This window comes from Piliocolobus tephrosceles, chromosome 1 (assembly GCF_002776525.5).
Source record: "Piliocolobus tephrosceles isolate RC106 chromosome 1, ASM277652v3, whole genome shotgun sequence".
Taxonomy (NCBI): Eukaryota; Metazoa; Chordata; class Mammalia; order Primates; family Cercopithecidae; genus Piliocolobus; species Piliocolobus tephrosceles.
The window spans coordinates 214,654,561-214,668,796 of NC_045434.1; the positions used below are offsets into that span (position 1 = coordinate 214,654,561).

Consider the following 14,236-nt stretch of genomic DNA (forward strand, 5'->3'; position numbering starts at 1 on the left):
CACCACCACAGATACATGAATCATTAAGCTGCAAACCAGCAGAGGTTCAGTTTATCACATGCCACCTAGAATCTTTAATAAAATAAATTCTAAATAATCAATTCATGAAGAGTCAACATTTCTTACACTTTTGTAATAAATGTCTACCTCTCACATCCATCATAAACTGTACGTAAATTGTGGCAGCAAAGATGAAAGAGAGCCTCTCCAGTTTTCTCGTGATGTCATGTAAATACTTAAACATGGACAAATAGCATCTGTGCCCTCCCATCGGTCACTACTTTAGGGGGACTCCGTTGCATCCAGCAACATACAGGCTTCTTTCAAAGCACTGCACGCCTAAAGATGCAGGCAGTTTCAGCCTATCTTCTGTGACATCCCAATCCTTTAACCCACCTGTTCTCAACAAGGACACATGCCATTGGCTCAGCCATCCCCACTGGACAGGAGAACACAGAGTGTATCACTAGGACTAGCCCTGCCCTCTCTACAATGCCCTGAAGCAGTGCCCTGAGCTTTTAAGAGAAACAGATTTCTTAGTTCCCACATTCAAACTGCCCTTTGCAAGAGACACTTTCTAATGTTTTCAGGCTGAGGACAATTCAAGAAGAAACAAACAAGCCTATGCTACATGGATGAAAGAAGAAACCCTAACCTCACCAGGTATGTTGTAAATAAAAGCATACACTCATTGCAGAAATATAAGCTGAGTATGAACAGGCTGTAAACATGAGTATTAGGAGCGGCTGTAAACATGAGTATTAGGAGCGGCTGTAAACATGAGTACTAGGACATACACAGAGCACCCCACTCCTTCTAGAAACTGCGGCCATAATCTAAAACAGGGGTGGGCCAACTACATCCATGGTCCAAATCCAGCCCACAGTCTGTTTTTGTAAATAAAGTTTTATTGGAACACAGCCATGCCCATTCCTTGACTATTGCCTACAGCTGCTTTCATGCTACGACGGCAAAACCGAATGGTTAGGACAGACGGTCTGGCTTGCAAAACTGAAAAGATTTACTGTTTGGCCCTTTGTTTTAAAGGTCTATTCATTCAAAATCATTCATTCTTTCAAAAAAATACAGTTATTTGGCACCAAAGATACTTAATACTAGGTGCCATGCCAACCACGGGGCTATTGCGGTGAACAGACAGGCAAGTTCCCTGTTCAGAGGAGCTAAAGGATGCAAGAACAGGACCATTTCACCCAGAGAACAAAGGCTGAGAGAACTGTTTAGTCGTTGCCACTCAGTGTGTTCTGATTTCAGAAACCTGCTATTCTCTATCACTCATTGCCAAGGGCAGAATAAAGAATTATAAGCTCCAACCATATCATTGGAGATTTCAGTTCGATATTTTCTAAATGTGCTTGAAGTCAAGTCATAAATTGCCAGAGCAACTTGTGAAATTTTCCTTTGGACTTTTAAGACAAGGTAAAATAAATAAATAAATAATAACCGCTTGCCTGGGGGCGAGGCACTGAGGCAGGAGTCTACTGGCAACGACAGGATGGCGTGTCCCAATCCTTTCCAAATTAAAGTGTGTGTGAACCACACGGGGCTCATACTAAGATGCAGACTTGGATTCTGTAGATCTGGGATGGGGCCTGAAATTCTGCACTTCTAATACCCCTTCGGGCGATGCTGAACGTACCAATCTTTGGGCCACACTGAGGGTAGCAAGAAGCAACACTGACCACTTCAGTATTTGTGCTGGTCTCAGGTTTTGCCCGAGTGGGACATGAGGCTTTTACAACAGGAAGGAAAGGTGTACCCTGAGGGCACGCAGCATTACAAGGTGTTGAATTAGGGAGTGCAAGGAGGATGTGGAAGGTTATTTCATCTGTCCAGGAGAAAAACTCATGAAGCAGAAAGACAGTATTTCATGAAATCACCTGCTTTCCATCTTCCATTCCAGCCTTGCAGCGAGGGAGGGCATCCACAGGAAGGCTCAGCAGCCAGAAATCCACACACCGCATGGAAGGAAACAAGGCACCAGCCTCACCAGAGCCGCTGCGTGAGGAGCTCATTCCTTCTTTAACTTGTTCAGTAACATTTCTCCCCTCAGCTCCTGCTGGTAGCAAAAGAGCCCTTCATCTGCACCTGTTTTCCCCATGATTTTCCTGCAGCGTGTGGGAAGCAGAGTGGTATGAGCCTAATTAGCCTGTAAGCCATATCCCTGCCCTCCGCTGGTACCTAATCCATGCCAACTAAAGTGAATGGCCGTGACTATCCGAGGACAAGCCTGGAGATTCGTGCTGAATGGGCATAAACTCACACAGACACAAGCCATAGCCACCAATGACAGGAGGAAACTTCCCCAGCGACGTTCCCCAGCAATGCAAGATGCAGAGAGGATCGATATTTGATGATTCAGTCAAGTGGTGGCCAGAGCTACTCTTCACCCAAGGCACACAACCATGTCTGGTCACTTACCAAGGGGAAAAGTATCTGTTATGGTCTTCTAACGCCTGCCCAGTTTCTGGGTGATGCTGTGTATTATGCTTGCAAACGTCCAGGTTGTGTGGCCTGGGTAACACCTCACTCAGTCCCTGCTGTGTGCTGGCGACCAGAGAACGGCCCTTGGTGAATTTCAACAGTGGTATTCGAGGGTTTACATTGTAATTGAATATGCTAAAATTTCCATTCCTGTCCTTATGGGCTAATGTGCAATGAGGTTGAGGGACTGTTATGATAATAATTAAGTACAAGTTCAGCACAGTTGATATGCTGCTGCTCTGCCTTCATCAGGGACTTTCTAGCTTAATAAGGCTCAAATCAAGTTTTAAAATGGAAATTACAAAATATTGTACATATTGTCATCTACCAGAGATACAAGGAGGGCAGAAACTACAATCACACTTCCTGCTACATCTTCCTGGCACATGTTTTACTAACAAGCTTCTCCCCAACCACTGGCAGAAGGCTTGCATTTTTCCAGGTTGCAGCATCTAAGGGCACCAGATCTGGGTATCTGGAAGCCCTCACGTTTTGGTATTTGAGAGACATCCAGGACTCACTTTTCAGAGGGAGCACGAAAGTCCCCAGCCCTGGCAGCATTTGGCTTTGCTAGCAAACTGCTAGGAGTGTCTCCTCCCCAGCAATGGCCAGTGTCCTTCCGGCCTTTTATGGTTCCTACATCAATAATGTGTCTGGAGAAAAACCAACTCACTTCCTCGTGTCTTCAATGAGACCAATATCCAAAACAGACAAACCTCTGCCTGCAGAGGTTCAAAGGAACTGCTCTGATGCTTGGAGGGTTGTCAGATAAAATACATGATGCCCAGCAAACTGTGAGTTCCACATAAACAACGGACAATATTTTAGTATAGACATACTTGTACTAAAAAAAACAAAACAAAAAACTGTTGTTTATCTGAAATTCACATTTAACTGGGCATCAATATTCTCCTTTGTGTGTGTGTGCACACATGTCTGTGCATGCACATACTAAATCTGGCAACATACAATCTGGCCTACGTAGCAAGAGTACACCCATAGACCCTCGCTGCCAGAGTGAGTGTACCCTGGAAGCTCGGAAGCTACAGCTTCAGGACAAATGGAAATGGGCAGTTCATGCTGGGAGGAGATAAACAACTCGTTACTCCTAAGTGAAAGTTCTCATGGGAATATACAGGACTCAACCGTTCTCACATCAAATTGCAACTAAGGAGTGACAGCCAGTTATGCAGTGTGTTTGGGGACCAACTCCCAACCACTGAAGTGGACAGCGAGGGACCTGCTGTGTCTTCGTCTTGCAGACCCTGGATGAAATGAGGATGATAATAGTATCTACCTACTAGGGATGGTACCAAGTAACTGAATGAGTCGATGTGCATAAGATGATGCGCACAGGACTGCATATTCAGTAAAAGTTCAATAAATGATGCCGTGATTATTGCTGCTATTGTCATTTGGCTGTAGTTAGGGAAGAGAGAGCCTTAAGAAGACTGAAAATCTGTGTTCCCCCAACATGTATACGATGAAAACTAACCACCCCCCCACACACACACTATGTGATGGTATGTGGAAGTGGGGCTTTGTGGAGGTGATTAGATCGTGAGAGTGAAGCCTTCCTGAATGGGGTTTGTGTGCCCTGATAAAAGGGACCCCAGAGAGCTTTCTCCCCTCCCACCATGGGAGGATGCAGTGAGAAGATGGCCATCTATGCACCAGGAAACAAGCCCTCACCAGACACCAAATCTGCCTGCACCTTGATTCTAAACTTCGCGGCCTCTAGAACTATGAGGAATAAATTTCAGTTGTTTAAGCCACCCAGTCTATGATCTTTTGTGATAGCAACTAGATGTGGCTAAGACAGAAGGAGAAGCAAAACCACCACCCTGCCAGTCCTTTGCGAACTCAGCAGAATGCAAACAGAAAGGCTGCTCTTGCTACTTCAAAACGGAGCTAGCTTAATGTTATTTATCAAATTTTTAATTATATGAATTGGGTAGAAACATGTCACCAGGGATGCCAAGTAATCAGAAATTAAGGAAAAACTATGGATTTGAGCTGCTGAATTGATTCTACCAAAACACATGCAGGTAACAGGAAATTAAGTTTTAACTCGTTGGCATACTAGCAGAATGAGGCATAAAACTTCAGATGATAAAAAGCCAGCAGAGAGCCCTGGGAGATTCCTGAGGTGCCCCTGAACAGACGCTCCCTGCACTAGAGACGGTCATGAGACTAAGACCCCTCAACCTCCAGGGCTCGAAGCCAGACAGGAGAGACAGCCCCACTTCTGACACCAAAGACCTAGGTTCAAGTCCCAGACACACAACCAATGAGGATAAACATATCTGCCAGGACTGAATCACAGGGTTGGGGTGAGGCTTGCAGGAAGTCTAATTGCGGAAGCAGTTAGTCACTGGGCAAATCCACTTCCCAGAGCAAGGTGGTGTGGGGTAGATTCTGTAGATACTCTGTAGATAGAGACTCTTTGTTACTTAGTATCTGGATACAGGCTTTCTAGTGGGGAGAAAATAAATACTCAAGGTATGTTTTTTGAAATGGACAAGGCTGATAGGAAGGCAGCCTGAACACTTCCTTAAGAAGGGTAGAGATGGAAAGCAACAGCAATGTTCGGGAGGGAATCATCACTTCTGGCTAAAGAAGATCAGGGGAGACAGCCTTGGGGGGCGGGGAATCAGAAGTTATGAGGCTAAGACAATGTGGACCTAGACATGGAAAAAAACAGCTTCTGAACAAGGAATATGGTATGGTATGGACTGGTAGGTACACAGTGAGGCCGGAGGGGAATGGGGTAAAATAATCTGTCCACAGACCAAAGACACATGTTTTTCTTTTAATTTAATTTTCTTCTTATTATCATTTTTTAATTTTTTATTTTAATTGTACTTTAAGTTCTGGGGTACATGTGCAGAACATGCAGTTTTGTTCCATAGGTATACATGTGCCATAGTGCTTGGCTGCACCCATCAACCTGTATCTACATTAGGTATTTCTCCTAATGCTCTCCCTCTCCTAGCCCCCCCACTCCCCGACAGGCCCTGGTGTGTGATGTTCCCCTCCCTGTGTCCATGTGTTCTCATTGTTCAACTCCCGTTTTTGAGTGAGAACATGTGGTGCTGGGTTTTCTGTTCTTGAGACACATGATTTTTTACTGAAAGTAGAAATACGTATTCTATGTGAAACACGCAGTGCCTCCATGCTGGTTTGTTTGCCTTCTGCGAGCTTCTGCCCCTTGTTCATTTCATGAGGCACCTTACCTCCACCTTATCTATTTATTGCTGTTTTCCAAACTTGATTTGGGCACCATACATGTTCACGGCTGGCTATTTAAAATATTTTCCACAGGCTGCAAGCAAGATACCAATTTATCTTACGGCTGCAAGCAGAGCTGAAATGATCTGGCATTGCCACAGGGCAGACAGTTATTTCATGCCCTGTTAATTCCTAATGCAGTAACTACAATATCATTCCTATTTTAAAAGAGGTGCTTTCTTTTCTTTTTTTTTTTTTTTTTAATATGTGGCCTAAGTGCCCAAATAAAGAACATCACTTCTAATGAGGCCAAGTCTCAAAACATAACCTCGTTACCACCGCTACCATCCTAATGCCAGGCTTCTGGCTTTAAGGCAGTTAAGAAGTCAAAGAAACTCTTCGTTCTTTACAGGCAATGCAAACACATCAGCAACAGTAAATGTTCTCTTCACATCTGAAAATGCCAATCAGATGTGAGGGGCTGGTGTTTCCACTCAAAGATGGTCCAGGCCAGGGGGTTCCTTCTGCCACAGAACAGGCTCAGTGGAGAGGGCTGTCTCTGTGCATGTGACCGCCAGGAAACTAACAGCCTCTGTGCCGTGACCACTCACTGGTTCCAAAGGCAGAACATCCATGGCAAGTCATGCCTTAAGAGCAGAGAGGGCCCCGTCGCTAGGAGGATAAGACCTGGTCTGGATAGGCCTGGGGGAAATACTGATCCATCACGATTCTGGCTGCCTGTTGCTTCAAGTCACTTTGGCTGATTCTCAACAGACTCTATTCATTGATATTGCCCAGCCCTCCTCTGTCACTTGACCCACTCCCACCATGCCCCACTTCCTTATGCTCATGTCACTTCCTTCACTTCCTTCAGGGCAAGTCAGCCTCAGGTTCCCCTCCTGCAGCCCCCACGTAGGGCCTTGTAATTCTCTCACAGCCCTCAAAACCCTGCATCGGGGTTGCATGATTGATTTTTTCAGTCTCTCCATGAGATAGGGGACCACGTGTTCTCTTGACATCACTGCATCCCAGCACCTATTGCCATACTAGGTGGAGAGAAAGCCTCCAATCCCCAGTGGATGAAGGAAGGATGTGTGCTGAATACACAGGTGCTGACTTCATCTAAAAAGTCTACAGGCCCCACCCAAGTACCCAGAAGCAACTGATATAAGGGCAAGAGCTTGAACTTGAGCACCAAGCAGTCCCAGGCTCAAGTACCAGCTCTGTCACTGACTGGGGTATGACGTAGGGCAAGAGAAACCCTCTCTGAGGTTCAGTCTCCTCATCTATCAAATAGGTATAATACCATCTACTTTGCATGGATGTGTTTATGAGGATCCAGTGAGATGGTACACCTGGTATATAGGAAATGTGTAAGCCCACGACTGTCCCAGTAGTAATTGTGTGGCTCCCATCTGTTGTGGGAACCTAGCAGCAAAGAAATTGGAGGGGACAAGAGCCCAGAGCTGCCTTGGGTTCTGGGACACCCAGCACTCTCAGCAGAAAGATGTGGATACAGGACCTAACGCAGCCCCACAAGCTTCTGGGGCCAGAGGAAAGCATCATGAACTTGGAAGGAATTCTTCCAGCATGGCCCAGAGAACAGCATCATCTCTGACTAACCTCCCTCAGCTCATCCGACCACAAAGCTGCAGTGATCCCAGAACCAGGGTGATACTTCACATCCAGCTTTTTGCTCTCTGAGAGTCTCCCACTCCCAAAGCTCCTCCACCCTATCAGGCACTGGAGGAGCAGGCATAAATCTGTATGGGGTACAGGGCCAACTCCAGACCTGCTGAGATTTCATCTCCTGAAACAGTGACATCACAACCACCCTCTTTTTCCTTCCTGCCAACCTTTGTCATCCCTGGAAACCTTATCGAGCTAGCTTCTCCTTGGCTTGCAGACAAGACAACTAATCATGGACCTAACAGCTCGTCAGCTTCAAAAGCAGCTCCCCCCATCCTGTGCCTGGCTGAGAAAATCAATGTGCCTTTGAGTTGCTGTGTGTACAGAGGGCCCCAGCCTCTGAGAACAAAAGAAGCGAGATGGCTGAACAGTTCCATAAACAGGGCTGGAAGGTTTCCCGGCCTGAGGGTAGGCTTATAGCAAGTGATATGTTAAACGGTAGATCCAAATATCTTTATCATGCCCCTGAACTGAGGAAAACAGCTCAGGTGGTAGAAAAATCACAGCTCCAAGACCCTTGCAGGCCTGTCCACCCCAACCCGCAGAAGAGTGGCTGGTTGGCGCCGTGCCTGGCGTGATGAAGATGCTGATTCTATGGGAACTGCCTGATTGAATCCACCAAAGCAGGATGCAGAGTCCAAACTCAGAAGCCCCCGCCTCCTGTGAGGTGCAAAGCCCCGTGGAAATCCCTGTTGCAATTTCCTGGTGGAAAGGACCAACCACACCCACTATGCCAGAGCACACCCCCTCCCCCTGGGCTTCCCCGCCCTTGGAGCAGAAATGCCCGTGAGCTGTGGGGGTTGATCTTGTCTGAAAAGGCCTTTTTCAGGGTTGTTTAAAAATCCATGTCCACGCCCATGGTAGACCATTCATAGCAACAGGCTCCCGTTAACATAAGAAGACACTCATCCTCACTAAAAATTAAGACAAACTCAAATTCAAATAGAACGGGGTACCATCTCTCATCTATCGATAAGCGGGAGGATGTGGGGAAAATTGTAATCTCCAGTTCTGGTAGGCATGTGATTATGCAGCCAGGGGCAGAATCTAATAAACTGAACATGCCCAGACCTTATAACCCAGCAATTCTGGGTCCAGGTTGCCTATGTGCCCAAAAAGACGTGTATAAGAACACTTACTGAAGTGTTATTTATAATGCTAAAAAACTGAAAGGAATCTAAAGTGGGGGCTACGGCCAGGGAAACGGCTCAAGTGTTTATATAGTAGAATGCTATAGGACTGTGAAAAGGGATGAAGAAACCTCAGTATCAACACAGACACAGCTCAGACCACAGTGCAGAGTGGAAAAGGTAAACTGTAAACAATATGTAAATTGCACGTACACGTACAACACACACACACAGAGTCCCACCTGACTTTAAGGGCTCAGCTTGTATCCCAAGGAAGTGTCTAGGCAGTGTCTCTGACCATTCCAGCCCACTCTGCACTCTCAGGATGCTTATCACAAAAGCCCAGGCTGCTCTGCCTCTCAGCACTATTGATGACCTTCATGTACGTCAAGTCTCTTCAACTTGACCATGAGTCCGTGGGGCAGAGAACATGGCTCCTATTCTCTCTGCAGACACCACAGTGCCTTGCACAGAGTAGGCACACAGGGTCCATATTTGCTGAGTGGCTCAGTGGGACAACTCCTTGAGCTCATGGGCAAGGCCACCACATAATGCATCATATTAGGTGGCTTCTTTCTGAGAACCTAAAGCAAGCATCGTGTCGCTGGCCGTTCCCACTGCCCACACTGCCATCCACGTCAGGAGGTCCTGGAAACCCCCCCCCATCCTGCCCATCTCCCTTTCCCAACGTTCTGAGGGGACAGACTGTTGTCTGCAAGTATGAGTACCACAAATAACTCCAAACATAAATATGGCCTAAAAATAGCCATAAATCATTCTGATTCCATCCAGCGACAATTCTGATTTATAACATGAGGAAAGAAAATGAACACTGTGGGTTGTTTTCTCCCCTCGGCTTCTCAGCTGCTGCTGAGGAAGAATTCCACCCTGCTGTTACTCACAAGCAGAAGTTCCTGATTTACGTATTACTAAAGATGAAATATACCAGGGGCCTACGGGCACAGGAGCTACTGTGACTTTCAGTGTGAATTCCTGCAGCCCTATTATTCCCAGTGCGAGCAGCCTCCTTGTTCGGGGGCCCCACCCAGCCTTGCCTCACTCTCTACCTCTTCCTCCAGCGTAGGAGATGAGGGTCCTCCCAGGAAGAACCAAGCCCTGCCTCCTTTGGCTCCCTGCCATGATGGCTAATGCGTTTGTACAATCACCGGTCACAGTCCTAGAGGTGCGTCCAGAGCAGTGTGTTTGGGGTAATCTGCATTTTAATGTTCCGTGCAGTCAATTAAACCACACTGTGCAAGCACTGAGCACAGGAGAGTGCAGGGAGCTGGAATTTCTTGGATAGAGGCTTTTCTTTGTGCATCTCCATAAAGCATTGTTATTAGGTATTTAAAAAAAATAACAAAATAAAAGTCATCTCTCTGTGAGGTCATATAATACAAGCCATCTGATGCTATTTTTAACAGCCATAAAAGCACATGATTAATACAGACAAAGTCATCATGACAAAACATGTCACAAAAAACATTGGCGTGGAAGGGCAACCCATTGAACTCCAGTGGGTTTACGGTCCTAGCTATCCATCCAGTATGCTCGCAAACTCAACACACCAACAGACTCCAGAATGCCTCTCTTTGACCAGTTTGAAATAACAGGTGGATCGTAAGCCAGCTTCTCAGCTCTGGGCCCAAGGTGGCACTTTCCCTATTCCCAGGGGAAGTTCCTTCCCAGGACCAGTAAGGACTCAGGGAAGTGGGTGCCCGTTGACTAGCAGGCCAAGACTTCACCTTGACTCACGACCTCCCCCTCTACTGCTGTGACACATGGCTCGGGCCCACTAATGATGGCGAAGAGGAATAAGGGAATTTCTCCATGGCTGCCCAAGATTGAGAGCCTGTGGAGTGAAAACAACAGCAAGGAAACCAGTCTTTACCCAAGGGCCAAAACCCGAAGTCGGCCCAAGATCCCAAGAGGTTTCTGCAGGACCCCAACCATGCAAGAATCACGCACACCTGTGATCCCATCTAATGATCTCAAACTTCTGTTAAGGCTGACACACCCAGGGTTTGTCGGTGGAGGGGTAAAGCCAGGCTGTGTCGGGGGTCTACCAGCTCAGCAGGGGGAGGCCAGGGTCACCTCAAGAGGGAAGTTCCTTACGCTGTCTCCCCTCTTCCCTGACACTTTGCAAACTCTCAATGCATCCAGAGGCTCTTCTGTGATAAATACAACAAATGAGTCCACAGGAACCTTGCAAATCCCCATCTATATACCAATGACTCCCAAGAAACAGGAATGCTTTAGTTCAATCCAGTTTCACTGAAAACTTGAATGGAGACTATAGGGTAAGAAGGTAGAAAAATGAAACAAAAGCAAAAGCCAGGGTCTTGGCAAACAAAAATTCTTTGGACAGAGGTGACTCGCATCAAATTACTCCAAGCAATTCCATTCTCCACTGCAGCCTGCAAATGACATTTGTGCACCAAGGGAACCTTTTCTGCTGTTTACCTCCACTCCCTGGACCTTGAGTTTCATGTGGTCCTCTCTGGTCGTTTTCCCATCTTTCCTCTTTTTCCAGCAATACCCATCTTTCCTGTATTTCACTTTCTTCCTGTTGTAGAGTATCATTGAGCCATTCTGTGGTCTGGAAACAACAAATGGTTAAGTTACCAAGAGCACCAAGCAGAAGAAAAATTTATGAAGAAAGATATCGTCGACCAGTAAAAGTCTCTACAGAAAAGCAATATTCCACATTTGCTGGAACATAATTTTTCACCTTTTATTGCAGCTCCCTGGATTAACCATGTTTTATGGCCAGCCAAAATTTGCTTTGGATTTGGTACCTAATGAATTAAATGTGTCAATGATAGGCTTAAAAAACATCCCCTCAGTAATAACCACAGAGTAATCAGGATATACGATGTGGGGGCCTGAGCTCTGCACTGAAAAGTAGGCAAAACAGAGACAGAAAGCAAAAAGAGCCAGGGGTGTCTTGGCAGCCTGAAATATCTTATCTCTTGTGGAAGGATTTTCTACACATCTTTTAATCCATCACCCAGCATTAGGAAATAAATAAGTTTAACGCAGACGCTAGATGACTATGTTAAGAACAGACCAATGGCAGAGCTATTCACCGAGGCCAAATGCTCTTGGTTCATTGCCTGCATTTAGATTACTGCTAGATACGAAAGAGCATCTGCGGTCTTGCTTCCCAAGCAAGCTAAGTACCCGATTCTTTCCCATTTGGGCTTCAGCTGTCGGGGTCTCAGATACTGCCAGGTAAAGTCATCTATTCAGTCCACAGCCAGAGTATCTCAGGGAAATAGTTGCCTGCTTGCTAAATGCTAAGAGTTAGATGGTCATTCTTGTGATGATGAAAAAGAAAAAGAACCTTGAATTTTCCAAAAAGAAAACATACGTCCACCACAGAGAGGAGAGGCTGATGACGTGCATATCTGCAGATGCAGTGGTCAGGTCACATATTTGGGTTTGGAAACTCCAAGGAGAGAAAGAACTAAACCCCTCTGGCAGCTGAGGGCAAGTGCTGTGGTAAACCACTTTCAGAATAAAGTTTCAGTAGCTGTGGGCAGATCCAACCTCAAGGAAGACTCCCCCAAAAGCTAGCAGCACCCCACAAAGTGCTGCACCACTCTGCACCTGAACATGCAGCAGGGGAAGAGGAATGCCAGTGATTCTGTGCGCCACGAGGCCAGCGCAGGCTTGCCATCTCACTCTCAGCTGCGGCCAGAGAGCTCTTGATACAAACAAGGCAAATGAAGTGGCTTCTTCAGCACGGCTTGTATGTTTCTCTGCTACAACGGAGGCGGAGGCGAGGAAACCACAAGTCAGCCATCTGTCCCCCTCAGGGCTGGGGCAAGACCCTCCAGCCCCTTTCTTTTCTTCTTGCTACGAACAATGGGCCATTTCACAAGTGGCACAGAATATTGGCTGTTGATGGCTTCATATTCTATTGTCTGTGGGGAAGAAAACAGCCCCACCAGGGTGACTGCAGCTAATTGTAGTTTCCACCCAGCCCGACTATGTCATTCAGTGGCAATATGATGACTAAACAGCAATTCCGCTGGAAATTACAGACTTTCAACAGCGACTCCCGATACTTCATTGTTTCCCGATCAGGGCACAATTGGTTTGTGTCAGTGTTAGTTTCCTTCCTAAGTCTGTACCGACTAAAACAATCAGGAAATGGCTCCACATGCTTGTCACAACGCTGTCACCCGCCGGTATCTGTCTCCCGCTTACAAGTCTGCATTGGAAACCTTACAATTCACTTCCATTTCTAAATGGCAGGTAGGCTCGTGCGTGGGGCCAACGATGCCAGCCTCTTTCCACTTCAGCCCTTCTCCAGATGTTTGTCCTTAATCTGCACAGTGCTGTAAGTCCTCCCTGCCCCTGAAAGACCAATTAGAAGGTGCCTGAGGTCCACGGACTGTGCTCAGGACCACTGCCTAAGGAATAAGCAAGGGAACTTGTTCAATCAAACAGACAGGCTCTGTGTGTGGCTCATCCTCTCCAAAAAGGAATGAAGACATTCATGAGAGTGTGGCAATGCCAGGTCTTCTTCTGTGGATGGGTTTTCTGTTACTGGAGAATGAAGATGCTCCATCCACAGGAGAAGACCCGACATTGATCCAATCCAGCCTCTCGTGAGCTAAGACATAAACTGTGGTTTGTTCCATCCCTTGCCCTTTCTAAATATGACTAATAACCTCAGTAGTGTCCTCAGGCAAACTGTTCCCACATCGTAAGTGGTATGACACACAGAGAGGGGACTCTCTCAAACACTGTCATGTACACAATCAGAATCACAACCGCACTCACCCTAGGAAACCCAGCTTCCTCCGGTGACCCGCCCTTTGGCATTCTGAGAGTAGCCCTGTCATCTGGCACTTTCAGCACGATACAATCCCACAGGGAACTTAAGTGTCCAGCTTAAATGGCCTTAATAAATGGAATCATCATTTTAACTTGCAATAATGAGCAACCTAATAGTGTTTAATCCACCAATCTGATTTTAATAGAACGTGTTCGGCTCTGTGTGATGGGGAAGGCCCTTACCACAACTCAGGGTCCTAGGAAGAGCAAAGGGGAAAGACAGGCTGCATAAGGGCCCCTGTGCCCCCCAAGGCAAAGAAAATTAAGCTGTACTGCTGTCCCAGAAAAGAATCCAAAGCAAGTCAGATCCAGTACTTTTGGAGGCCGAGGTGGGTGGATCACTTGAGGACAGGAGTTTGGGACCAGCCTGGCCAACATGGTGAAACCCCATCTCTACTAAAAATGCAAAAAATTAGCCGGGCATGGTGGCAGGCGCCTGTAATTCCAGCTACTTGGGAGGCTGAGGCAGGAGAACCTCTTGAACCCAGGAGGCAGAGGTTGCAGTGAGCTGAGATTGTGACACTGCACTCCAGCCCGGGCGACAGAGCAAGATTCCATCTCAAAAAAAAAAAAGCAAGTCAGAGCTGCTGGGAAGGGATCAGAGGAGGAGGGAAGTGGGGTCCTGCTCTGGGAGGAATGACAGGTGGGCATCTACCACAGGGTCCAGTCAGGGGAGGACTTTAACACACTTCATGATGGCATAAAAGATAGTCCCCCTCCTACAAGAACAGCAGGAAAATAGGAATGGAATTGCAGACGGAGAGGATAACAGAAGCTTCACAGAGCAGGCATGGAAGCCCTCCAGCTTAATAATGTCACCCACTTCCAGTTATTGC

At 46.7% G+C, this 14,236-nt stretch overlaps 1 protein-coding gene across 1 annotated transcript in view; it reads right to left on the reverse strand.

The window, feature by feature from the left end:
- The window catches only part of CAMTA1 (calmodulin binding transcription activator 1), a 953,649-nt gene that overhangs the window by 492,097 nt on the left and 447,316 nt on the right, over positions 1-14,236 (reverse strand). Inside the window, exon 6 of the mRNA XM_031934754.1 lies at positions 11,016-11,151. Within this exon, the coding sequence (XP_031790614.1) occupies positions 11,016-11,151 (136 nt within the window). The remainder of the gene's footprint in view (positions 1-11,015; positions 11,152-14,236) is intronic.